This window comes from Cibotium barometz, chromosome 38, assembly GCF_041138505.1.
Source record: "Cibotium barometz isolate CiBa-2024 chromosome 38, ASM4113850v1, whole genome shotgun sequence".
Taxonomy (NCBI): Eukaryota; Viridiplantae; Streptophyta; class Polypodiopsida; order Cyatheales; family Cibotiaceae; genus Cibotium; species Cibotium barometz.
Window position 1 is genome coordinate 14,975,749 of NC_141083.1, and position 24,888 is coordinate 15,000,636.

At 44.9% G+C, this 24,888-nt stretch overlaps 1 protein-coding gene across 1 annotated transcript in view; it reads right to left on the reverse strand.

Annotated features, from left to right (window-relative positions):
- Nucleotides 1-242: 242 nt before the first annotated feature.
- Nucleotides 243-24,888, reverse strand: part of LOC147616381 (alpha-mannosidase 2-like) — a 30,397-nt gene continuing 5,751 nt past the window's right edge. The window contains exons 3-4 of the mRNA XM_086777448.1: nt 3,778-3,810; nt 243-3,678 (exon numbers count right to left, since the gene is read on the reverse strand). Coding sequence (XP_086633574.1) covers nt 907-3,678; nt 3,778-3,810 — 2,805 coding nt within the window. The 3' untranslated portion in view covers nt 243-906. The remainder of the gene's footprint in view (nt 3,679-3,777; nt 3,811-24,888) is intronic.

Below are 24,888 nucleotides of genomic sequence, written 5' to 3' on the forward strand. Positions count from 1 at the left end.
AACGTTAACATGAAACCAAGAAAGAAGAAATCTCAGAAAGGAAATGTCGCGTCAAACAAGAAATGCGTTCCTGCATTTGCGAGCTCACTTGGATCAACACTATTGCAGCTACCAAGAGCAACCAAACACCAAAACCATGGCCAAAAGGGAGCCCAACCCTAGCTTCTCTTGCATACAACCGCTAGTTTTGGAGAATTGCAATCCAAACGTCAGTAGTGGCTGTTTGCATCACTGAATAAATCTCACAAATTTTCCCCACATTAACAAAACTTGATTACAATTTATGTACTAGTTGAATGCTGCCCACTAGCTATGAGAAAAAACCTACTTAGGTATGGAAGACTATTTGTATACAAAGAGCGAGTGAGAACTTACAATTATTTGAAATGATTTGTCATCAGCCAACTTACCGAGGAACTTCCTCTTCGTGTTAACAGAGAACCAAGTCATAAAATAAAGCTTGCATAAGCATATCACTACCCAGTGCAGTTGTATTGGCACAACACAGACACAACCTCCAAAATTTTAAAGGCCAAAACAGAATCAGATAGCAATTTGAGACATAACCTTCTGAATGTAACTTTCTTTTGGAAACTTGCTAAGACAAGAAGGGCATTTCCATCATTTGCTCTCTTTTGGAAGGAGCAATGCTCAAGGGGCTGATATGCTGATATCAAGTGTGCTGAGGTGATTAACTCCCCTTGAGAGGTGCAGGAGGCTAAGAGTACCAACAACCTCCCATCTTCAGCACAAGCTCAGTGTGGGCTTCAGTATTTTTACAAATTTCCGGATTGATATCCTAGAAGGTGTATATAATCTTTGAAGACTCTTTTAAGTATGTTTCTCACCCTGGAGAGTAAACCAAAGCTATGTACTGCTTCCTCTCATCCATTGACAAATCCAGCTTCAGTGATTGTAGAACTGCTTCCTCTCATCCATGGACAAATCCAGCTTCAGTGATTGTATCTCCATAGGAGCCAAACTTATAAATCCTTTCTGCTCAGTAAATCCTCCCCGCTGCTTCCTACCCAAAGACTCCACACGACCAAATTCTTTGGGATTGTCATGTAGTAAGTTCAAAGATGACAGCTTTGCAGTGGTCACACGAAGATTGTCAAAAAGCCCAAATAGATCCAAGCTTTCATCAGCCATTTTGCTGCACTGTGTCCGACCCTTCCTGCAATAGGAAGTATCCCATCCTCTGCGATGTACAGTAAGAGCATACTTTGTCTTCTCAACGGATTTAGATTCCAAAAAATCTAGTGGCTGTGGCACTTTTAAGCTTACTACATGCAGATCACAAGGAAAGTTCATTGCCAGTGGCGCAAACCTCTTCTGCAGAAATGTGCTCTGAGCATCTGATGCATTCTCAATCTTGCCAAGGAAAGTGTGCATGGGGTAGCTAAGCTGAGCCAAGACCCGATGAGAAAGGAGAGATGGCACATGGGGAGTGGAAGCAGCGATGTCTGGCAGGGATGTAATATTGCTTTCTAGAAGTAAGTGAAAGGTAACATCCATGGGGCGGTTGTCAAGCACTCCTTGCCCCAGGCCTCGTTCATCATCTCGTGTCAATCTCCTGTCAAGCATCACCTCCAATGCCCCACTTTTCAAACTTGCTACACCAAGCGCCTGGCGAGAGTGAACAGAAAATCTACGGCCTTCTGTCCCTTGTAGAATTGCAAGAGATGGCATTGGATAATAGTTTCCTTGTAGAGGAATCTTATTGCGAGTCTCTCTAGCTATGGTTTGAAAACCATTTAGGTCAGAAAAAAAGGTATTGCCAGTATCCAGATCTGTTTCAAATCGTACAATCAACTCCTTGTCATTGTACTCATGATCTAGCAATTCCACATGATACTCCATCTCTGCCATAAAACCTTGGACAGAGTCCACCCCATTATAGAGACGGGCCCTGCGGCTGGCTGGAGAGGGGCTCCAGTTGCTTTTTGGTTGTGTATACACCTCCTGCATCATAGGCCCTACAGTCACTATGACCGAACCACCTGGATTAACCATAGATTTGGCTTCTCCAACTGGTTTAAAGAGATAAGCTCCACTTCCATGACTAGAATAGAAAGCAATGTCTTCCCTTAAAGCCATCTTACTGCCATTTTTGTGGTTCTTTACATGCCGCAGGAGCCCATCCTGGACTGAGAAGGCCAATGTTTGATGTTGGTTTTGTATTTCAATCACCTCTTCTCCTATTTGAGAACATTTATAAGGAGGAGGACAGGAGAATGTATTCGGTGCATGCAAAATCTTCACTTGTGCAAGGTCTGCAGCCTTACATGACAGAGAATCCTTTACAGCAGAAATGAAGAAAGTTTGAATCCCCATGGGTGGAACCCGAGCCTGCCAGTGCAGCCGGTGCCTGCTGCCAACCTTGTCCTTGGCAATCACCCACTCAGGACTAACTTGACTGTCAACAGGTTCCCAGTCGGAGCCCATAACACATACATCTGTCCTCTCCACAAGGACCATCACAACCTGATTTACTCCCTCCTCAAGGGCGTTGTAAATGACCACTCTCTGTACTTGGTCGTAAACTACATCAACTATCTTCCTGACTGGCGGCACATCATGTGATGTTTGATCTTTCTCAGGCATAAAAATATTCAAGTCTGCATCTCTGCACACGCCTTCTTTGGCACTTCTACCAAGCAGTGCACCCATACCTTGTGCCATAAACCCCCGCAGGTCTAAGAGGGCCGAGTGCATCCTTCTTGCATAATCCACCACCACATGGTTCTTTGCAGTGCCAGTTATGCCATCATGGTGCTGAAATAATGCAAGTGTTCTACGAGCAGCTATTAGCTTCTCACTGAATGGCAAAGGAAAGCCGCTTTGATCTGATGTTTGACAGTATGCCAAGGAGAGTGAAAACAAGATATCAGCTGCCCGCAATGTCTCCTCCAAAACCCGGTCCACAGATTTATAGAAAGGACGTGACACATAATAGCCACTCCAATAATCATGCACCCTGTCTGCATAGGTGAAAAAATCTCCTGACAAAGAAGGGAACTTCAACTTGCCTTTTTGTGCACTCATTTCTGCCTTTGCAGCTGTGAAATAATCTTCTAAAGTCCCAAACTGCACTTCTGCCTTCAACTTAGGATGTGCATTGATATAATCAAAAATCTTCTGATAATTTTCAAATTGTAGATCTGCTTCTGCAATGGTGATGTAGCGAAAATCATCTCCAAGCGGCACGAGGAGTGTATTTGTCTTGTACAGGGTGGATTTCTTCCTATATTGATCCAACAATTTCTCAGACCTCTCTTGTACATTACTCGAAGTTATCTGTTGTGGATCATACCCCCATGGACAACGCTGGGCAGAGCCAAACCCTGGTAAACGCCAATAATCAAACTGACAACAGATGGCTGGTTCTGGCCCACAAGTGTGAGGAATGTCATAGGAATAAAATGGCATCATGTGGCAGAACATGTCGGTAGAATTGTATGTATCCCAGCTCTGCCTCCAGAAAAACTCCAAATTTTGTTCCTGTGCAAGAACTTTCTTTACCTCATAGTGTGTCCTCTGAATGAGCATATTCTGAAAACCCATTTGATTTAAAAGATAAGCCATTGTAGGTGAGTGTCCAAATGGATCAATTGCCCATGCATTTTTTGGAATGGCACCCACACTGTCCTGAAGCCACAGGTTTCCCTCCGTAATCTGCAATGCCGACAAGTTATTTTGGTTAGGCTAACAAAGGAAAGCACTCTAATGCTCACTCAGGCAGTCCCATGAAAGGAGGATATGAAAAGAGCATACTTGTTCAATGATGGCATAATAATGAGAATTCGCCTGTTACAAACATACCACTATCATTAGTACCTCTGATTGAGAAACCAAAGTTTTAAAAGTACAACTATCTTATGAATACCACCTTTAAACAACCTCAATACAATGGCCAACAATCAATTGGTGTTTGCTGTGCTGAAGTGTTGCATCAACAAGCAGTAAAGTCCATGGAACTTCCCCTTATACGAGCAACCTTAAATGACGACTCCACTTCAAATAATAATCAGAATCCAAATGAGGCTGCATTTGGGAAGCACCTTAAGCCTCTTCTCAGCTAGAAGCTAACTGCCTAATGGTGTCATGCTTATGGATCCAGCCAAAGCAAGAACTGGAAAGACTCTAGAAACGTACACCAAGCAAGCAAATAAGCGTAGGATTGACAAGGAATACTTATGAAAACAAGGTTAGGGGAGTTAAACACATACTATCATACTCCAACATGACCAAAGTTTTTGGAGATGGTCTGTTGTGTGGATTCACAACACGGTTTCCATCTCTCATGCATGGAGCATCACTAGGTTGTGTTTTCTTGTCTTTCCTCATGTGAAAGCATAGTCCTCTTTAAATTCTGAAATGCAGAATTGTCACATAGTTTTCTTGCAGCAGCAGACACTATACTGCCTTCACTTCATCCATGACTGAAGATCTCTAGTATGACGATACCCTATCGGACCATGAGGAGCATCCTCAACCCGAAAGGGATCTAGTGGAGTTCAAGCAGGAAGAGGTTGAGGGGATAGAAAAAACTTACTTCAAGGGGCCAATGGCCAAACTCCACGCTAATTTACACACTGATATTCAGCATTCACAGGATCAGGTGTTACGTCTCCGAAGGGCAGTGGTTGGTTCAACCACTACTGCAAGTACGGTTGCAATGGGTCCTTCGTTCACGCCAAATGCTTTTGCAAGCAAGAAGAAAGACAGGACACATGAGGTTGTAGACTCTTGGCTCAACCATTGGAATGTTCACTTTGAGTTTCACCCTTTCACGGATACCCGAAAGGTATAGATGGTGAGGGGTCTCCTAAAGGGGGAAGCCTTGACATGGTGGAGAGAGATCAAGAATAAATAAAGACTTTCAGCCCTTGGTTCTTAACAATGAATAGCACAATGTAGAGAAGAAGAGAGAGAGAGAGAGAGAGAGAAGACAAATACAAAGTATTAGGTTGTCTTTGCTTTATTGAATGAGTAGAATGACAGTATCTTGACTGTAAATAGCCTGGATTGAACTGACATGACTTGGGCTGCAAGGAAATGCTCGTGCCCACGTGTTGTCTTTGTTCTTCCTGTGCGGCAGCGTGATCTACTTGCCTGCGTCCGAAACTCGAACTCTCGTACTTGCAATGTGAAGCACAGGACTACTGCGTTAACTCTGCAATGGAGTTAGCCAAGGCAAAGGTATCTAGGAAGGGACCTCGGTGACAATGGAGGAGGAGGAGGAGGGGGAATCCTGAAGACGTAGCCGCTTCTCCAAGGCCTGAATCAAAGCCTTTTGCTCAAGCAGTTGTTCCCTACGTTGCATCATGAGATGCATAAATTGCTGGAACATTGCTTGCATATCTCCACTGCAAATGTGGCTTCCTAATGCAATTGTTGTAGAAGCAACAGTTTCTTCAAGGATTTGGTGTTCTCTCTCATCATCAAATTTCGCCAGTGGGAGTGGTTAATTTTTTCCCTAACCGCAAATAAACCATCCACTATGTGTGGGAGACATTTCCGGTCGCTTCCAAAGGCTATAAACCAACCGTCCTTTGGAAAAGAGTCACACATGAATGGGGAGTGCTACTAGTGCCTATAAACCAGCCACACAAGTAGAAAAAGAAATTCGTTTCTTTTTTTCTTGGCTAAATTTCTTCACCAAAAGGCAAAGCTCTGATACCATTGTAAGATGCGGAAGCTTATAGACGAGGATTATACTTTGATAAATACTTTCAGCCCTTGGTTCTTGACAATGAATAATAAAGAAAGAAAGATATATTAAGCGTCTACTAAAGACCCAATGGGCCTGTGAGACCAAAGTGATACAATAATGTCCATGGCATATCTCATCATGGAATGGAAAATATAAAAGAGAGAGAGAGAGAGAGAGAGAGAGAGAAGACAAATACACAATATTGCGACCCAAATACCCGTGAAGGGCCCCCACCACATATCGTGTATTTGCTTTATTGACTGAGTAGAACGACAATATCTTGGCTGTAAAGAGCCTGGACTGAACTGACTTGACTTGGACAGCTCCCTTGGCGAGATACCTTTCAACCTGAAGTCTAATCCCTTGATCTACACCTTTCCACGTTGCTTTGGCCCTTCACTTGGCTTGTCTACAGCCCTCAACTTTCAGCACTTGTAGAAAATGAGATGATTTATGCTCTATGCTGCCTATTGCTTATATATGACCAAAGTATGCTAGTCGGTTTACATAAGGAGCTGTCGGCCAGTTTTCAGCAACCCATGACCTGAATAAACATCATAAATGAGGCGCCTTTTCAGACGTGTGGTTATTAGCGCTGGCCGACCTGGCCAACTGTCACGTGCATCCTACACTTGGATGGTTTCAATGCAGTTGAAGCTACATCCGAGTTGGACTATGCAACGATGTGTTTCACGTCAGTTGGTTAAAGCCATATGCAGGTCTGATCCCTTCAAAAATTAAATACGAGGTGGAACCACATATTATTGATGAAGCAAAAGTTATGGTTCCAGAACAGATCCTTTTGCACCGTTCCAAGCATGGCTCAGGCCAAAGGCAAAGACAATTCCTCACGAAGTTTCAAGACCGAGGGACCCACGAGGCGGTATGGCTTAACAAAGAGTTTTTCGACGACTATCCGACGTTATTGACGGATTATTTGGAGGCTATGCAGCTTCCGTCAAGTTAAGCATAAGGGGATGTCACGTGCATCCCGCACTTGGATGCCACGTAGACATATCTATACAGAAGGTGCGGGACCTGGGATGGAAAACTAGTCCCATGTGAGCCCAGTCCGGGACAGGTCAGCCAGGGTTCCATCCAAGTCGTCTGAGGTCAGGTGTGCGTTGTCTTGCACATGAGTCCAAGGTCCGGTGTGCATTGTCCTGCACATGAAACAGTGCCAGTCCGTGCTATGAGTCTCCCTCTGGAATGATGACAGTGACTCTGTGTATCTGGTATGAAAATGGATGCCAAAGCACTGTGTAGACAGTTAGGGTTTGCATGTAGGAAAAGGGGGCAGCCTGTAGGGCTATCCCAAGGACTCTTGTGGGCATGGAGAAAGTGTAAGACAACCCCCATAAGGGCCAAGAAGGCCCTGGCTGTACCCACCAGCCATGGGAGGGCCATAGGAGGGCTGTGGGACAGCCCTAGGGCCTTTGCAAGGGTAGCCAACTCGTTATCCAGCCCTAGGGGACTGTAGGGCAATGTGTGGGGCAGCCCATACAGGCTGCCCAGCAGCCCATTTCTCATGCGCCTAGTGCCCAGCCCAAATGTGGAATCATGCGCAGCATTTATTAGGCTTTTTGCTGTATTTTATCAGTCGTGGAGCAAATCTGAGACAACCGACTGCTTTTGAGCCAGCCGGCTGGTCTTCCTAGAGGGTATAAATACCCCAGCCCACAAATCATTTGTTCATTTCATCATTTACCAAGTGCTGAAGCTGAAGCAATGGCCAGGACAGCCTAGTACCAAGCTAACGCAGAAGGGGTGAAGGATTGAAGGTCAAGGGCAGAGATGCATCTCAGCCAAGAAGGTTCAGCCAGTCTTTTATTTCAGTATTTTACATCATTCTAATAAAAGCAAATACACCATTCGTGATGGGGACCCTACAGAGGGTATTCGGGACCCAATACTGAGTCCTCTTCTCCCTCTCTCTCTCTCTCTCTCTCTCTATTTTTCTGCACATCTACATTAAGTTTTGTGCGTTAATTTCGTCACGACAAGTGTGCTGATTTCTGAGCATTGAAGTTATCGATCTTCCCCAAAGCTTCCGCATGTTACAGTGGTATCAAAGCCTAGTTCAAGAGTAGCAAGAAACCAGAATTTTTTCTCGCTCGTGTGGTTGGTTTTCAGACTTCGGTGGACTACCCCTTTCGGAGTGACTCCTGTCCCTCGAAGGACGGTTGGTTTTCAGCCTCCAGAAGTCTCCCACACACACAGTGGATGGTCAAATTGTGCTCCGGAAAGGAAGTGCGTTTTCCTGCTATGGCGAGCTTCGACAACGAGAGAGACCAAGAACCTTGGGACCAGAGTGCACCGGGCAGCCCAGCTAGGGCAACAAGCTTGAGTGTTACAGAGATGTTCCAGCAGATGATGCGAGCAATCACAGACCAGACGACCAAGTTGGAAGAGCAGAAGGTGCAGATCCTAGCTCTGGAAGAGCATACCCATTCTCCAGCGCCGCATTTTCCATCTCCTCCTCCCTCTCCTTCCGTATCCCCGATTCCAGATCCTCTACACAGGGACCCTCTCGCAGGGTCACGACCGCAGTCGAGTTCTTTGCTTGAGTTGCAGCTGCGTGCATTGGAGATCCGACAACGTGAAGACGAAGCCATGCGACGCGTGGAACATGAGCGTTACCTTGCAGCTTTGGACGCCAGATTGACGCCAGCGGAGCCCTCGAATCATTTTCTCGAGAAAATGAACTTCAGTAAGTATAATGGTTGACTCAACCCCACAATTCTTCATTCATGGTTGCATCAGTTTGAAGCTTACTTTGCCGCAGTTAGAAAGACAGATACTGACAGAGTGATCTTAGCCATTTGGTACTTGGAAGGTGAGGCCATTCCTTGGTGGACTCAGTGGGCTCATGCCCACACCAGATTAGGTATGGCAACTTATGTGTGGGACGAGTTTGTCCGCGACCTTAAGTAGCGGTTTCTACCGCCACATTACCTTGAGCGACTCGAAGACGAGTTCATGGGAGTGCATCAAAACGCACAACCAGTCCTTCAATTTGCCAATAGAATTTTGACTTTATGTTTGCAATTAGGCTTATCTGATTCAGACAAGAAAGTGCAGTTTTTCTATGGCCTTGACAAGAAAATCGAGTGGGAGGTGCGTATGTTTAGGCCAGCCACCTTCGAAGACGCACTCTCACTTGCGTAGAGTGCAGAAATGAAGCATAATGGTGGCAAGCCCAAGTCTTCCCAACTGGCTACTCCCAAGGCTACCGCCTCGGGGGAAAAAGGCCAGAACCAAACGGGGTCTTCCCTAGGACAGAGCACGATAGCCTCTAGCTCCAAGAACTCGAACAATGCGTCCAAGCTTACTCCAGATCAGAAAGCGGAGGTAGGTAAGACAGGTGGCAAGTTGAGTGCTGAGAGGAGATTACTGACTACAAGGAGGGTAGGTGTTTCTTTTGTTATACAAAAGGCCACACTTCTCGGGAGCGTCCTAAGAAGACTACCGCTCCAAAGACCGCCTCCACACCTTTCGTGGCGAGCCCAACTCCCACACAAACCCCAGTGGCTGCCCCTAGTTCTTCAAATCCCAATGCTTCAGTTGGTGCAATCATTAGCCGGGAGCTCGAAGATATGCAGAAGGGTGCCCATGACCAAGAGTGTGAGCGCAACGAATTGCTCAAGACCTTTGGCTATATAAGTGGCCAGAGAGTCATTGTCTTGTTTGACAATGGCAGCACGGAGGACGTGGTCACGGAACAGGCCGCTCGGTGTGCCCATTTCGTCTTGACTTCGGTGGACAAACAAGTTGAGGGTTTTAGCACAGGCATAACAACGAGTGTCAAGTATGAAGCTCTAGGTGCTAAATTAGTTATTTAGGGCATAGAGTTTGTGCCCCTCTTGTAGGAGCAGACATAATTTTGGACATTCAGTGGTTTCACAAGTTCCTTCCTGATGTACAGTGGGACAAGCACACTTTCCAGATTAATCCGAATGTGTCAAACGCCCCAGTGACCATTAAGTGTGAGCCAGGAATTCCGAACTTTCCACTCATGAGCCACTTACAAGCTAAGCGAGCAGTTCGGAAAGGCGCACATTGTGCGATGATATACATCAAGACGGCCCAAACAGTGGCCAGTGCTTCCGAGAAGTATTTGTCTCTCCATGAAACGTTTCAGAAGATTTTTCTTCGGAACAATCCCCCTCCCCAGCTCTCCCCCCTCCCCCCAGACCAGAGGACCACAAGATTGACCTCCTCCAAAGCTCGGAACCCCCGAGCAAGTTTCCATATCGCCTTTCCAAGGCAATGGAATCGGAGTTGGACCACCAACTCCAAGAATTGTTGCAATCTGGCTTCATCCGCCCCAACGTGTCACCATTTGCAGCATCAATCTTGTTTGTCAAGAAGAAAAATGGGTCTTCTCGTTTGTGTGTTGATTATCGTGCACTCAATAAGCTGACTATCAAGAGTAGATTCCCAATGCCTCAAATAGATTATATTCTCGAGAGGCTGAATGGAGCTAAGGTGTTCTCGAAACTCGATTTAAAGAGTGGGTACCACCAGGTGCAAATTGTGGAGGGAGACATCTCCAAGACAGCCTTCCATACAGAACATGCCCATTATGAATTTCATGCCTTTTGGCTTGACGAACGCCCCAACTACATTCAATTGCATGATGATGCGTGTTTTCCATTAATTAATTTGAAAGTGTGTGTTTATATTTCTCGAGGACATACTAGTTTTTTCAGCTACGGTTGAGCAGCATGACATTGATGTGGAGAAAGTCCTTAAGTTGCTCGAAAGCAACGAGCTCTACGTCAATGCAAAGAAGTCGGAATTTTATTTGTTCCAGGTGCATTACCTTGGATACATAATAAGTGCAAAAGAAATTCGACTTGATCCGGCTAAAGTGACCGAGATTGTCAATTGGGAAGTACCTCGGGTAACTTATGACATCAGATCATTTGTGGGTATATACCAGGTATACTCCACCCACATAGACAAGTTTTCTGACCTCTCGACGGATTTCGTCGATCTGCTAAGGGTGTCAAGACAAGAGGACAACGGATTCGAATGACTCCACAAGCGTTGGAGGCATTCAAGAACCTCAAGGTGGCTTTATCAGAAGCGCCTTGTTTAGCACTTGCCTCGTGGGACGAGCCATTTCAGGTGATCACCGATGTGAGTAACATTGCAATTGGCGGTGTATTACAACAGAATGGTCATCCAGTAGCTTACATGTTTCGAACGTTACTGCCCGCACAGAAGAATTACTCGGTCTACGATCATGAACTCCTTGCAGTTATACAGGTATTGAAACATTGGAAACATTTTCTTTATGGCCATGACTTTGAGATTAGCACTAACCATTAGGCATCACACTGGATTCACACAATGCCAACTCCACAGTGGAGTGACCGACAACACCGCTGGAGCCAAATATTCCAGCAATTTGGTGGTATGATTCAATACCTTCCAGGAAAGGCCAATCCAATGGCCGATGCTTTGAGCAAGAAGGGACAAGTGGCTTCGATTCAGACCACTAGACTCGACCTTATTGGTACAGGACTAGACGACATGAAGCACACTTACGCGGATTTCGAGAAATTCGACATATAGTGGGAACAGACATTGGATACCACAAGACCATGCCACTTTCTGATACGCGATGGTTGGCTTTTCTACAAAGACCGACTATGTGTCATGCAGTTGTTCAGGGCAGCTCTTCTCCATGACGCCCATGACGCCATTGCTGGTGGTCATCGGGACATGAATTCGACTTTGGAGAAATCGGAACGGCAATATTATTGGCCAAAGATGAGGCGAGATGTGTTTTCATATGTACAACGCTGTCATATTTGTCAAAAGGTGAAAACTCCTCATGGAAAGAAGATAGAGTTATTACAGTCCTTGCCAATTCCTAAGGGACCTTTCCAAGATATTTCAATGGACTTTGTCACGAATCTGCCTCCCAGTCCAAGAAAGCGTAATACTCAATGCTTAACTATTGTTGATAGATTTAGCAAATTTGTTATGCTTATTCCATGCAGGGCCAATGTGACCACCGAGGACGTTGCCCAGTTGTTCATTCGGCATTGCTACCCGATTGAAAGGATTCCTAGGACCATAGTGTCAGACCAAGATGCCAAATTTACCAGTCATTTTTGGAGGGCATTGTTTGATAACTTTGGCACTAAATTGAATTTTTCTAGTGCATTTCACCCACAGACGAAAGGCCACACAAAGATCTACAACCAATTGGTCCTTTATGTGCTGAAGTGTTATGTCAACGATCAGCAAGGTAAGTGAGAATCATATTTGCCTTTAGTTCAAACTGTTTTGAATGATTCTTTTTCTTCAGCTATTGGCAAGACTCCATATGAGACAGCATTTGGAAGACCATTCCAATCGTTTTTGACCAGGACCTCGTCTTCAATACCTGAAGCGAACAGAGTAACGACGTCTTACCATGAGATTTTAGAGTTAGTAAAAGATAGGTTGGCTAAAACGCAAGAGGCCTACACTCGATAGGCTAATAAGGACCGAAGGGATATGAAGTTTTCGGAAGGGGATTGGATTTATCTTCGGATTATGAAGCAAAGGTTGAAGCAATTGGGCAAGTGATGCCCAAAGTTGTCTTTCAGGAGCTTCAAACCTTTTCCCATCCAGAGAAAGATCAATGAGGTTTCAATGCAGTTGAAGCCACATCCGAGTTGGACTATGCACGATGTGTTTCACGTCAGTTGGTTAAAGCCATATGCAGGTCTGATCCCTTCAAAAATTAAATACGAGGTGGAACCACATATTATTGATAAAGCAGAAGTTATGGTTCCAGAACATATCCTTTTGCACCGTTCCAAGCATGGCTCAGGCCAAAGGCAAAGACAATTCCTCACGAAGTTTCAAGACCGAGGGACCCACGAAGCGGTATGGCTTAACAAAGAGTTTTTCGACGACTATCCGGCATTATTGACGGATTATTTGGAGGCTATGCAGCTTCCGTGAAGTTAAGCAGAATGGGGATGTCACATCCATCCCGCACTTGGATGCCACGTAAACATATCTGTACAGAAGGTGCAAGACCTGGGATGGAAAACTGGTCCCATGTGAACCCAGTCCGGGACGGGTCAGCCAAGGTTCCATCCCAGTCGTCCAAGGTCAGTTGTGCATTGTCCTGCACATGAGTCCAGAGTCAGGTGTGCATTGTCCTGCACATGAAACAGTGCCAGTCCGCGCTGTGAGTCTCCCTCTGGAATGATGACAGTGACTCTGTGTATCTGGTATGAAAATGGATGCCAGAGCATTGTGTAGACAGTTAGGGTTTGCATGTAGGAAAGGGGGCCAGCCCATAGGGCTACCCCAAGGACTCTTGTGGGCATGGAGAAAGTGTAAGACAACCCCCATAAGGTCCAGGAAGGCCCTGGCTGTACCCACCAGTCATAGGAGGGCCATAGGAGGGCTGTGGGACAGCCCTAGGGCCTTTGCAAGGGTAGCCAACTGGTTATCCAGCCCTAAGGGACTGTATGGCAATGTGTGGGGCAGCCCATACAGGCTGCCCAGCATCCAGTCCATCATGCGCACAGTGCCCAGCAGCCCATTCTCATGCACCTAGAGCCCAGCCCAAGTGTGGAATCATGCACAGCATTTATTAGGCTTTTTTCTGTATTTTATCAGCCGTGGAGAAAATCTGGGACAGCCGATTGCTTTTGAGCCAGCCGTCTGGTCTTCCTAGAGGGTATAAATGCCCTAGCCCACAAATCATTTGTTCATCTCATCATTTACCAAGTGCTGAAGCTGAAGCAAGGGCCAAGACAGCCTAGAACCAAGCTAAACGTAGAAGAGGTGAAGGATTGAAGGTCAAGGGTAGAGATCCATTTCAGCCAAGAAGGTTCAGTTAGTCTTTTGTTTCAGTATTTTACATCATTCTAAGAAAAGCAAATACACCATTCGTGGTGGGGGCCCTACAGAGGGTATTCGGGACCCAATATTGTGTCCTCTTCTCCCTCTCTCTCTCTCAATTTTTTTGCACATCTACATTCAGTTTTGTGAGTTAGTGTGCTGATTTCTGAGCATTGAAGTTACCGATCTTCCTCGAAGCTTCCACATGTTACACCAACAGGGCTCTTAATGGGGCTTTACGGGCCATAGAATGGCATGTGGGCTGCCCCAAAACATGCCCAAGTGGAGGGCAGCAAAGTGAGCCTTTTGCCCATGCACTTCCGGCAACTACCTACATGTTCTAAAATCTTATGGCTGAAAGCCTAACAATGCATGGTACACCTCTACATAATTCAAGAGGATGACACCTAAGTGCGGGACTGCACTACCTTCATGAGCGGTGTTGGGACTCACACACTCACACAGTTTAGGGTTTCCTGAAGATTAGGGTTAGTTGCAGAAACAGGAAGCTCATACAAAGAGAGAGAGGAGAGAGAGAGAGAGAGAGCAAGACACAAAGAGTGTGGTGATCACAAATGCAAGTCAACCCTTGCATATGAGTCACATCCATATAATATAGAAGTACAAAAGTTATATGGATAGAGTGTCCTTTCACACTTGATATCCAAGGGGAAAAACCACATGGGAAAAAAGTGCCCTTGGTTAAGCCCTGTTCACACGTAGCACTACTATAAGTGAGCATCTGCCTACAAATCCCCCGTGTAGTGGAAGTGTGAACCTGTACAAGGTAGCAGATCACTCTCTGTATGAGTAAGCCCAAAGCTTTGCGGAAAGCTTCAAACTTCTCTTGAGGTAAAGCCTTTGTGAACAGATTTGCAACATTATCCTGTGTAGGGCAGTAAGATAAACTCATCTCCCTTGCATGTAGCCTCTCTCTAACATAGTGATAATGAATCTCAATGTGCTTGGTACGTGTATGAAATACGGGATTTCGTGCCACGGCCATAGCACTCTCGCTATCAGTGAGAATGGTGGTGGGTGTCTACTGACACTCACGAAGATCAGCCAATAATCTCCTCAACCATACACAATCTACTGTAGCTATGAAGACTGCCCTATACTCAACCTCGCAAGTAGATGTGGCAACAGTGGGTTGCTTTTTGCTCAACCAAGATATGCATGAACTGCCAAGTAAAAACAATTCCCACTCGTGAATTGCTTGGTATCATAATCACCAGCCCAATCTGAATCACTGTATGCATAAAGTTGCAAGCTGCCCCCCTAGGATAGAACAAACCAAGATCCAAGGTACCCTGAAGATAACAAAAAATAAGTTTGATTGCTTGCCAATGCTTTGTGCCTGGACTGTGCATGAATTTGCTTAACAGAGACACCCCAAAAGCTATGTCAGACCTCGTGTTACACAAGTAAATCAGGCATCCCACATGGCTTGTGCACCTAATGCTCATTCTCCTGTGCTTCTTCATAAGAAGAAGGCTCTTCTAAATCAAAGAGACCACCGATGGCTAATGCAAACTCCTCATGATGCATATTCAATGCATGGCTAGAACTAGCCCTTGTTCTACCTGTGAGTGGAGCTGCAAGTTTGCTATCTTGCAAAGTTTTCAAAAACCATCTTGGCACCGAACTTGGCTATGTCTATGGCTGTTTGCTCTTCCCTGACAAGATCTTCAACTTCTTTCATAGAAGGGGGCTGAATTGCTGGCTGATCTAAATCCCCCCCTAATTGCAATGGGTAATAGCCTATCAAACATGTCTTGTATGCCTGTATCATTACTTTTATACAAGCTGTACATGGGCTGAACTGAATTTTCAGCAAATACGACATCTCTACCAACAAAAATCCGACGTGTTGTTGGATTATAAAGACGGTATCCTTTGCTCTCATTACTGTGGCCCACAAAAATACATTTTATTGCTTTATCATCTAGCTTTGTTCGAAGTTGTTCTAGCACATGCACCCAAATGTACGCATATAATCCACTTTTGGCTTTTGGCTATACCAAGCCTCAAATGGTGTTATGGTTTTCAAAGCTTTTGTTGGACACCTGTTCAACACATGAGTTGCACACATTAAAGCTTCCATCCAAAAATTGTGAGGCTACACCATTCTGTTGTGCTGTGTAAGACACAATACATAGGTGTTTGATGCCCTTTGGAAGCATATAATCCTTGAATGCAAAGTGTCGAAAGCATGTAAACACCTCTACTTTCGCTTTCAAGGGGTAAAACCAAGTAAACCTGGAGTAGTCATCAATGAATGTGACGAAATAAAGATGCTCCCCTATGGATGGTGTCCACATTGGACCACATACATCACTGTGTATGAGCTGTAATTTACTTTAAGCTCTAACAGCTCCATCCCTGGGGAATGGTTTTCGATGCATCTTTCCCAAAATACACCCCACATACATGTCTTGTTGGAGACTCAAGAGGCGGCATATTATCAACCATATGATACTTCTGCAAAAACATCAAACTTTGAAAATTTACATGCCCAAAATGAGCATGCCAAAGCTCTGCATCATGCATAGCAAAGGTGTGGGCAGCCACTGTATGTGCATCATAAGTACACTTGGCATAGCTGTCCGGCTTATACAAGCCTTTGTATAATGTTCCGGAAGTGACTATTTCATAATCCTTTGATGGGTCTTTCACCAAACACTTCCCACCTTCAAATTCAACATTTAAACCTTGGTCGTTTATGGCTGAGACAGAAAGCATATTTTTCTTTATCCCTGGAACATACAACACTTTTGTCATATATATATATATTGGCACCATTGGCTGCAACAAGTATAACATTGCCAATTCCTTTACTGGATAAGTGGTATGATATGCACATGATACAGTGCGACCATTTGAAGCATAAATTAAGTGCTGAAATACATCTTTGCATGAAGTGATGTGGCTCGAAGCACCACTATCAAAATACCATGATACATCCTGTCTGTCAAATGCAATGCAAGCATATCATTGTCTGAAGCACTTGGTGTGTCACTAGTGCATGTGACCAAAAAAGTGTGCTCTTCCTGAATTACATTAGCCAATTGCTTTGCTTTGTCATCAGAAGAGTCTACTACTCAATGCCTACATCTTTCTTTTTCTCTTTTGCAATCCGCTTTCTACGTTCATTGATGTAGTGGCCATGCTTATGGCAGTAATGACATTTGCGCTTCTTTTTAGGCTGTTTGCATCCCCTTTATCAGACTTTTCACCACCAGAAGAGGACTGTCCATGACCAACCTTAGTAGACTGGTGTCCCCCATACTTAAAGCTCTTTGCTTTACCCTTATCCTTGGCTGTAAATGCCTTGTCTCCACCACGGTTGCTAGATAGGTTTGCTCTTGTTTGCTCTTCTTGCAAGAGTAAACCCACCAGCTCTTCAAAAGTGATGGGATCAGCACCTCCTCTCATAGAGAGGTTGAGAAAGGTGTGAAAGCCTAAGAAGGAAGGTGGTAAAGAATGAAGAGTGTTGGTGACCGGCTGTTTGTATGGGATAACCTCATCAATGTTGAGCAATTGTTCCAACAAATGTTTCACTTTGGTGAGATAATATGACATGGAGTCACCCTCATCCATAGAAAGAAGATCCAATTGCCTCTTCAAGTAGGCAACTCTTGCCTCGTTGCGTACCTGATACATTGCTTCCAATGTGCCCCATGCAAGCTTCGATGTCTTGCAAGACCGACTGTGTGGAATAATAGACCTTTTCACTGAAAGGGCTATCAAGGACACGGCATGTGCATCCCTGGAGTCCCATCTTTTCTGCTCTTGTGTGGAAGCAAGTTCTACTACAAGAGCTCTTTAAGCACCTTCCCATTGAGGCGTTGCTGGCTATATGGTAAGTGGGCGTATGTCATCACTAGTGACCACACACAATGCCCCAAAGCCCTTTGCTTACCATCCAACTTGTCCTCTTGGGAGAGCACACCAAATACATCTGTAGCATTTTGAGCCATGTAGACAAAATACACCTGCAAGCAAACCAAGCATCAATGTGCACTGCCAAGCAACCAAATGTCCTATGCAAATTTTTGCCTCCAACATGAAGCAAGTATAAACCTGCACCAAAGTGTCCAAGTACACTCAATGTGTATACATATGTGACAAATCACTGTTGTAATCCCCTGTTACATGCTCCAAACTGAAAAGCCCCAATTTTTATGCACTACAATTGCTTCAATGTGCAATCAATTGCCCAATTTTCACAAGAGCCCCGCAATTGGGAGAAAAACCCCGAATTCTAAGCAAAGCAAAATGTTCAATTTTGTTCAAATTGAGAAGTCTGTAGATGGTGGTTCTTGACCATAGCCTTCAATTTTCCATGCAAAGGGAAATTTTGCCAAACCCCCAAAATTCTCTGACCCCTGTACCAAAATGTCTACAAATTGACATGTCCAACAAATTTATTTATTTCTTTTAATTTGAACACCTGCAGGTGGTGACCTTGGTGGTGGGTAGCAGACGGCAAGGTACAATAGGAGACGGGCCGAAGACGGTGGCGAGCAAATGGGGAGGTACAGGGCATCGGAGTTGCAAGGTATGTTAGTGCTGAAGACGATGGCGCGTCAGTGCTGCAAGGCGTCGGAGTTGCAAGATGGTGAGGCTGTAACGGCGAGATCAACGGTGGGCTGTTGTAGGTAAGGCAACAACGTACGACGACACGCTAGACAGCAAGGGAAACAGACGGCAACTGTGACACGTTGGACGAAAAGTCCACGGGGCGAACAGACGACGATGGCGTCCACTAGGGGAACAAATGGCGACGAGACGGTGGACAGAAATGGAACAGACGGCGATGAGGCGTTGGACGGAAACGGCACGGGCCATGGCTGGGCAACAGAAACGCCTCCAAGTTTTTTTGCGAAAAATGGCCCTTTGCCACAAGTGTGGCGGAGCTCAACCGAGCGCCGCCCACTGTGGTGCGAGCTTAGCCCGTGGGCTGGACAGTGGTGGAGCCCTCCCCACTACCACCGCCATGTGTGTGTGTGTGTGTGTGTTTGGGGGGGGGGGGGGGGGCTTGAGCAGAACTTGCAACTGCGTGGGCAGCTGCTGGCGACGGAACTGTAGAAGCAATCAACGGACGGAATTTTCGAGAACAGGAAACGTGCTCTGATACCATTGTTGGGACTCACACACTCACACATAGTTTAGGGTTTCTTGCAGATTAGGGTTAGCTCCAGAAACAGGAAGCTCACACAAAGAGAGAGAGAGAGAGAGAGAGAGAGAGAGAGAGAGAGTGGTGCATCCATATAATATAGAAGTACAAAAGTTATATGGATAGATGTCCTTTCACACTTGATATCCAAAGGGAAAAACCACATGGGAAAAAAGTGGCCTTGGTTAAGCCCTGTTCACACGTAGCACTACTATAAGTGAGTAGATGCCACCATGTACGGGACTTGCACACTTGACAATGGACTCTAAAATGGATCCTTGGCTGACTCGTCCCAGACTGGGGCTCAGTAAGGGCCAGTTACCACTCTAGGTCCTGCACACCTGTTGTGTACGGATATGGCAGCCTGTGCGCAGCAGTACAACACATGGGGTTGTTGGCACAGCACAGAAGAACTGTTGGCGCAACAGAGCAGAGCAGAGAGAGAGAGAGAAGGAACCGCAGGGGGTGGGGGGGTTGTCAGTGTAGAGGCAGCTGATGCTGTACACTGACAAGAACCAGGGTGCCAAATGCTACTGAGCATTTGCCTTAAAAAAACAGCATGCTTTCTGTTTTAAGCTTTTTTTAGACAAAACACCCCCAGAATAGCTATTGCCGCTTTTACCCTCCATTGCAGCTTGCTTTCTACCACCTTATAAATAAGATTCTTGGCCACTTTTGGGAGTTTCTAGAAAGGGGCACCCAGTTCTTTTGAAGGGATAAAGCATTATAAGTTTTTTTTTAAAGCTTGGGTGGCTACCTATTTAATTAAGCACATAGTCCCTCTTAAACCATCACACCTTGAGAGTCTTACCAGTGTGATCGGCATGGGACAAAACTCTGGGGAGCAGAATTCGCACTTCACTTTTTGTACACGGAACATTAGGTAAATGGTTCATGCAATGATCTCACAAAATTTTTCACAGGAGTTATTTGTGATTTTCCCCTTTTACTTTCATGAACATCCACAATAAGCATGTATTTTATTATGCCCTTGTAGCAGCAGAAGAAACCCTTTTCTACCTATTCATGGTCAAAACAGCCATGGAGTAGCATGACCATTAGATTGCCTTTTGAGAGTGAAATAGGCACTTGTTTCATGTGGCACCTTCTTTCACCTCTCAGGCATATGTGGGTGAAAAGGAGCAAACACAGGAGAAAAGCAAGCATTGGCAGACATTATGTTTTTATAGCATAGACCAATGGGGAAGCTTGGTTTGCTTCTATAGGATATTTTGTGCTTGCCTGCATCACCAAACCCTTACCTCATCGTGCAAGGCATTAATCCTTCGTTGTCGTACCTTATGGGGTGGTTGTTTGGGGAGTGACTTGATCTGAGTAGATTTTTGTCTTTGCAGCGGAACAGTTTGGGTTTTTCCTTCATGATTCTTTCCAGATACCTGATGACTCTTTCCCCTCCATTAGAGGGTAACCGACGACCGTGGCCTTCACATCCATGGGGAGCAGACATAGGTGGAAGGAGAGTTGCTTGAGTAAGTAGCGAGAAGCAGATTTCTTGATAGCTTCTTGATTTGTATGCGCTCGTAATGCCTTAGCTGAACAACTTGGACCACATTTCCCCTTGATTACCTAGACTCGTGGTGGACTGATCTAAAGTAGTAGATCTGGACCAGTGCAAGGGTGATCTGAGGGAAGGGACCTAAGAGTGGTTGATCTCTTGGGATGTTCAAATGGAGATACACACCATGGAGATATATACCTTGATGTCCCATCTAATACGCCATATCTAACAGATTATTGTTCTAGATATCTGAGTGGGTCTAGACCTTCTGGGGAACAACCTTGACCTATAGAGAAGCGTTTATTGTAGAGAACATTGACTTGGGAGACCAAAGAGCCTTCTTTGGCTGGTCTTGCCAAGGTAACCTTGAGTTTGTTTAGATGAACTCTTGGATGAGGATGAACTTGGGTATTTATTCCTGACCCGTATGTTGCAAAGTGGAAACGCACATCTTTTGTGGGGATACTAGGGATTGTAGGCTACCTAGTGTGAACTAGAAGAGGATGCAAAGGATTGATAGCATGACTTCGATAGTGCTATGTATATGTCATGTGCAAGACATGCACTGGCTAATCCCAAGCTAATCCTGAAGAGGCAACAAGATAAAGACAGATCAGAACCTATTGTGGCGAGGGATTTGATTGGTGGTGGACATGGAGGGCTGTCGGCCAGCATATACAAGCGTATGATCAGTCGACTGCAGCAAGTTTTATGGTTTTTGTCTAGAAGCTGCCGACCAGCAGTCGACCAATTCACTATATCTTACCAAGCCTATAAAAGGCAACATTGCTCAACGATTTGAAGCATTCAATCCAGCATTGGGCTGGATCGTAGACTAGGATTAGATTAGGTATTTTACTACCTTTTCAAGGCAGCCTATGGCTGTAGGATTTGTACATCCTTTTTGTACCATATGAATATATTGAATACTAAGCTATCTCTCTCTCTTTTCTCTCTTCTGCATGCGTTTTGCATCAACATGTTCCCAGATGGTGTTTAGGGCTCAAAGAAGACTCCCAAAGCTTTCGCATGTAACATTGGTATCAAAGCATTAGGCTCAGCAAGGCAAAACATTGATTCAATCCAAGATGAAGGTGCACAAGTCCAAGGCACAGGAAAGTGCACAGGTACGAGGCCCAACTTCCAAGGCAAGGAACACAAGACATGGAAGAATTCCAAGGAGGTTGGTTGGTGGTGTTCCACAAAGCCCAAGGGAATGGCAGTCCTGTGAGTCAAGTGTCACTTGGGGCACACCAGGAAAGGCTTTCAGGCAACGGTTCCAGGGGAGGATGATCCTCAAAGGCGTGGAGTGAGAGTGCCAAGCTCATTTCTTAGAAAAGAAGACCAGAGAAAATGTTTAGGGACAAGGCAGGAACGGAATGGAGACTAGATGGAACAAATGCATAGATCTTCATTAGAGTTAGAGTGGATTTGGAGACCGGGCCGGGTGTTCAGTGAAAAGGTTGCTGGACTGAATGCTTCAAATCCTTTAGCAATGTTGCCTTTTAGGCTTGGAAAGACATAGTGAACTAGCCGACTGCTGGTCGGCCAGCTTCTGGACAAAAACCATAAAACTTGATGTAGCCAATTGATCATACTCTTGTATATGCTGGCTGACAGTCCTCCATGTCCACCACCATTCAAATCCCTTGCCATAGTAGCAACCCATGCTCCAAAACTCTGGTTTTGATCTGTCTTTATCTTGTTGCCTCTTCAAGATTAGCCTGGGATTAGCCAGTGCATGTCTTGCACATGACATCCCCCTCTGGTAAACTTGATGACGGGATTCCAATCCGTGTTCTTGGATGACTGTCATCATCCCATTCTCTATTCCTAGAGTCCCTCTATCATCCTTCCTTGGGCTAGATCATAGACTAGGATTAGATTAGGTATTTGGCTACCTTTTCAAGGCACCCTATGGCTGTAGGATTTGTACATCCTTATTGTACCATATGAATATACTGAATACTCAGCTATCTCTCTCTCTCTCTTCTCTCTCTTCTGCATGCGTTTTACATCAGCATGTTCCCAGATGGTGTTTAGGGCTCAAAGAAGACTCCCAAAGCTTCTACATGTAACAATATATGTCACATGCACTCTGCACTCAATGCATGGTGACAAGATGGCTCATCATCAGCAGTGCAACATTTGTACATTATTAGAACCCAGTAGGATGATATTTGTCGTACGCTGTGACCCCATTGTATATCCTCAGTCCAGGATAAGTCAGGCACGAGCTACGTAGATCATTCCTCAACCTTAGCGGGTCGGTCAGTCAATCAAGTCCCTTAACCCACTTGGAGAGAATCATTCATGCATGTAGAGGCAGTAGAAGCCTTAGGGTTTGCATCAGAAAGCACTCTGCATTTTGCATAACATGCATTATGCCTATGCGTCATTTAGAACATCACAGAAGCCTTAGGAAATTTGCTAGGATTTATCTGGTATTTTTTCCAATATTTTATAGTATTTTATTAGCATTTAATGCCATTTTATAAACATAAAGTTTATTAAATTTATGACCAGCCAGCCAACTTGACCAACTCCCAACTAGTATAAATAGGCATGCATTGTGCTTAGAAGCCCATTCAGCCATCACAATCCAGGCGCCTTCTTCCTCAGCCCTAGGAGCATACCAGCCTGCAGCCAGTAGTCCCCTCTTCACATCAGGCTTGCGTTTGCCTCTTCAGCACCTCTGGGCATCTGCGTTTAGCCTACAGCAGTCCACAGTCCTTAAACACAGCAGTACAACTCCACGGGCCAGTATCCAGCAAGGCTTCCTGCATTTTCTGCATATCCAGCAACCAGCCTGTGCACAGTACCCCCCTACAGTCCTAAGTTTTCAGTTCTACAGCAGTTCTCAGCCTTCCATTCATCATCCACATCTGCCCCAGCCATCTGGTGAAGGTAACACAGCATTCATAAGCATTTTCAGCATACTTTCATAGCTCAGAACAGTCCAGTACAGTCCTTTCTCAGCCTCAGGTATGCAGCCCTTCCTCATGCCCTTGGGAAGAGTGCATAGGCTCGAGATCAGTTCATTGTGGTGTTTCTACAGCCGTGTTCAGTTCAGCCAAGCTTCCGATCCTCCAAGATCTTGCGTTTGCTTATCTACAGTCCACAGTCATTCTCTTTAAAGTAATAAAGCAAATACTATCTCGGTAACGGGATAGGGGCCCCTTCATTGGGTAATTTGGGACCCAATCTCGTGTACAATTCTCATCTCTCTCTCTCGTATCTCTCTAAAGTTTGAAGTATTAAAGTGGATTGCTAAACTCGCGAAACTCAGGATACAAAAGACAGTGTGAGCATTTGTATGACAGGATCCTCCAATACGAAGACTTCCGCTGCATATTACAATATACGATGCACTTATCTGATTTTATTTTGTTGGCAAAGTTGTCATGATCAATAGTTTCTTCGTGCATCCAGGAATAACAATGGTTAGTCTTGGATAGATAGATGCCAATCAAGATGCCTCAACGAAGGAATTTCGTCAAGCATTTGCTTCCATTGCAGTCCATGTGTGTCGCAGTCCAGTGCTAGTGACCAGATTGGTGACTACTTGTAGTTACTTATTACTTTCCTGCACGATTGTTGGTCTTGCCTACTTTGAGTTACCCAAAGTAACCTTAGATCACATATTTGACTGAGCACATTTCTACGATATATTGCACAAGATCTCAAGGACGATTGATTCAGTCATCTTTTGATAGAGTGTTTCTTACTTTAAGCTAGGGATTCAGTGTAGCTTCATGTGGGTGGTTATTTTCGGATGTGTTTGGCTCACGAGGGAAGCATGTCTTGACTTTTGTCGAGAAGATTACACTGATGAGGTTTCTCTGTGACCATGGATAACTTGTTGTTGTCAGCATGGTGAGGATGGGCCATTGTGCCATATTTTTTCTTGAGGTGCACTAGGTTTACTAGTACTTTTACAATGTGTAGATTTGGGTTCTGTAGAGTAGAGATCCCTTTATAGACCTAGATTTAGGTTTATCATTGCATCGCTACTAGGTTTTAGTACCAAAGTGGTTACCCAAGGTTGATAGGATATGCGGATGTGATATATACACAACATTGATGGTTTTTCGTACTATTCTAGGTAAAGGTAGCATTCCTTGAGACTATCCTCTCGAGTTTTGAACTCAAGTTCATAGGATTTACATGTGGTAACATAATCAAGATCTAGCTATTAGCATATATCATCTCCTATTGGTGGCTTTTTTAGTGTTTATGGGGGGCATTTCTATGCTCAGGCATTCCCCATATTCTTTTCCTATTTTATGGGCCTTTGATGTGGGTTGCCCACCCATTTTTATGGAGTTTTCACCTATTTTCAAGTCGTGTAGGACACTAGGATGCTATTAGCCAGCTCATATTGGAGTAATTATGAACTGCCGTCTTCCTCATTTATCATCATTCCTTGATCATCATTGGTGAGCACCTTCAGCCCTCTGCCTACCGAGTCCACTCCTCACCTATGGGTGGTTGTATTCACTCTTTTCTTGAGATTAGTGCATCAGCGATTTGTTGTTTTCTCTCATCTCTCTCTTGGAGCTTCAGCATTTTTGTCATTCATCTACATCTTTCCGCTGTTGTCAC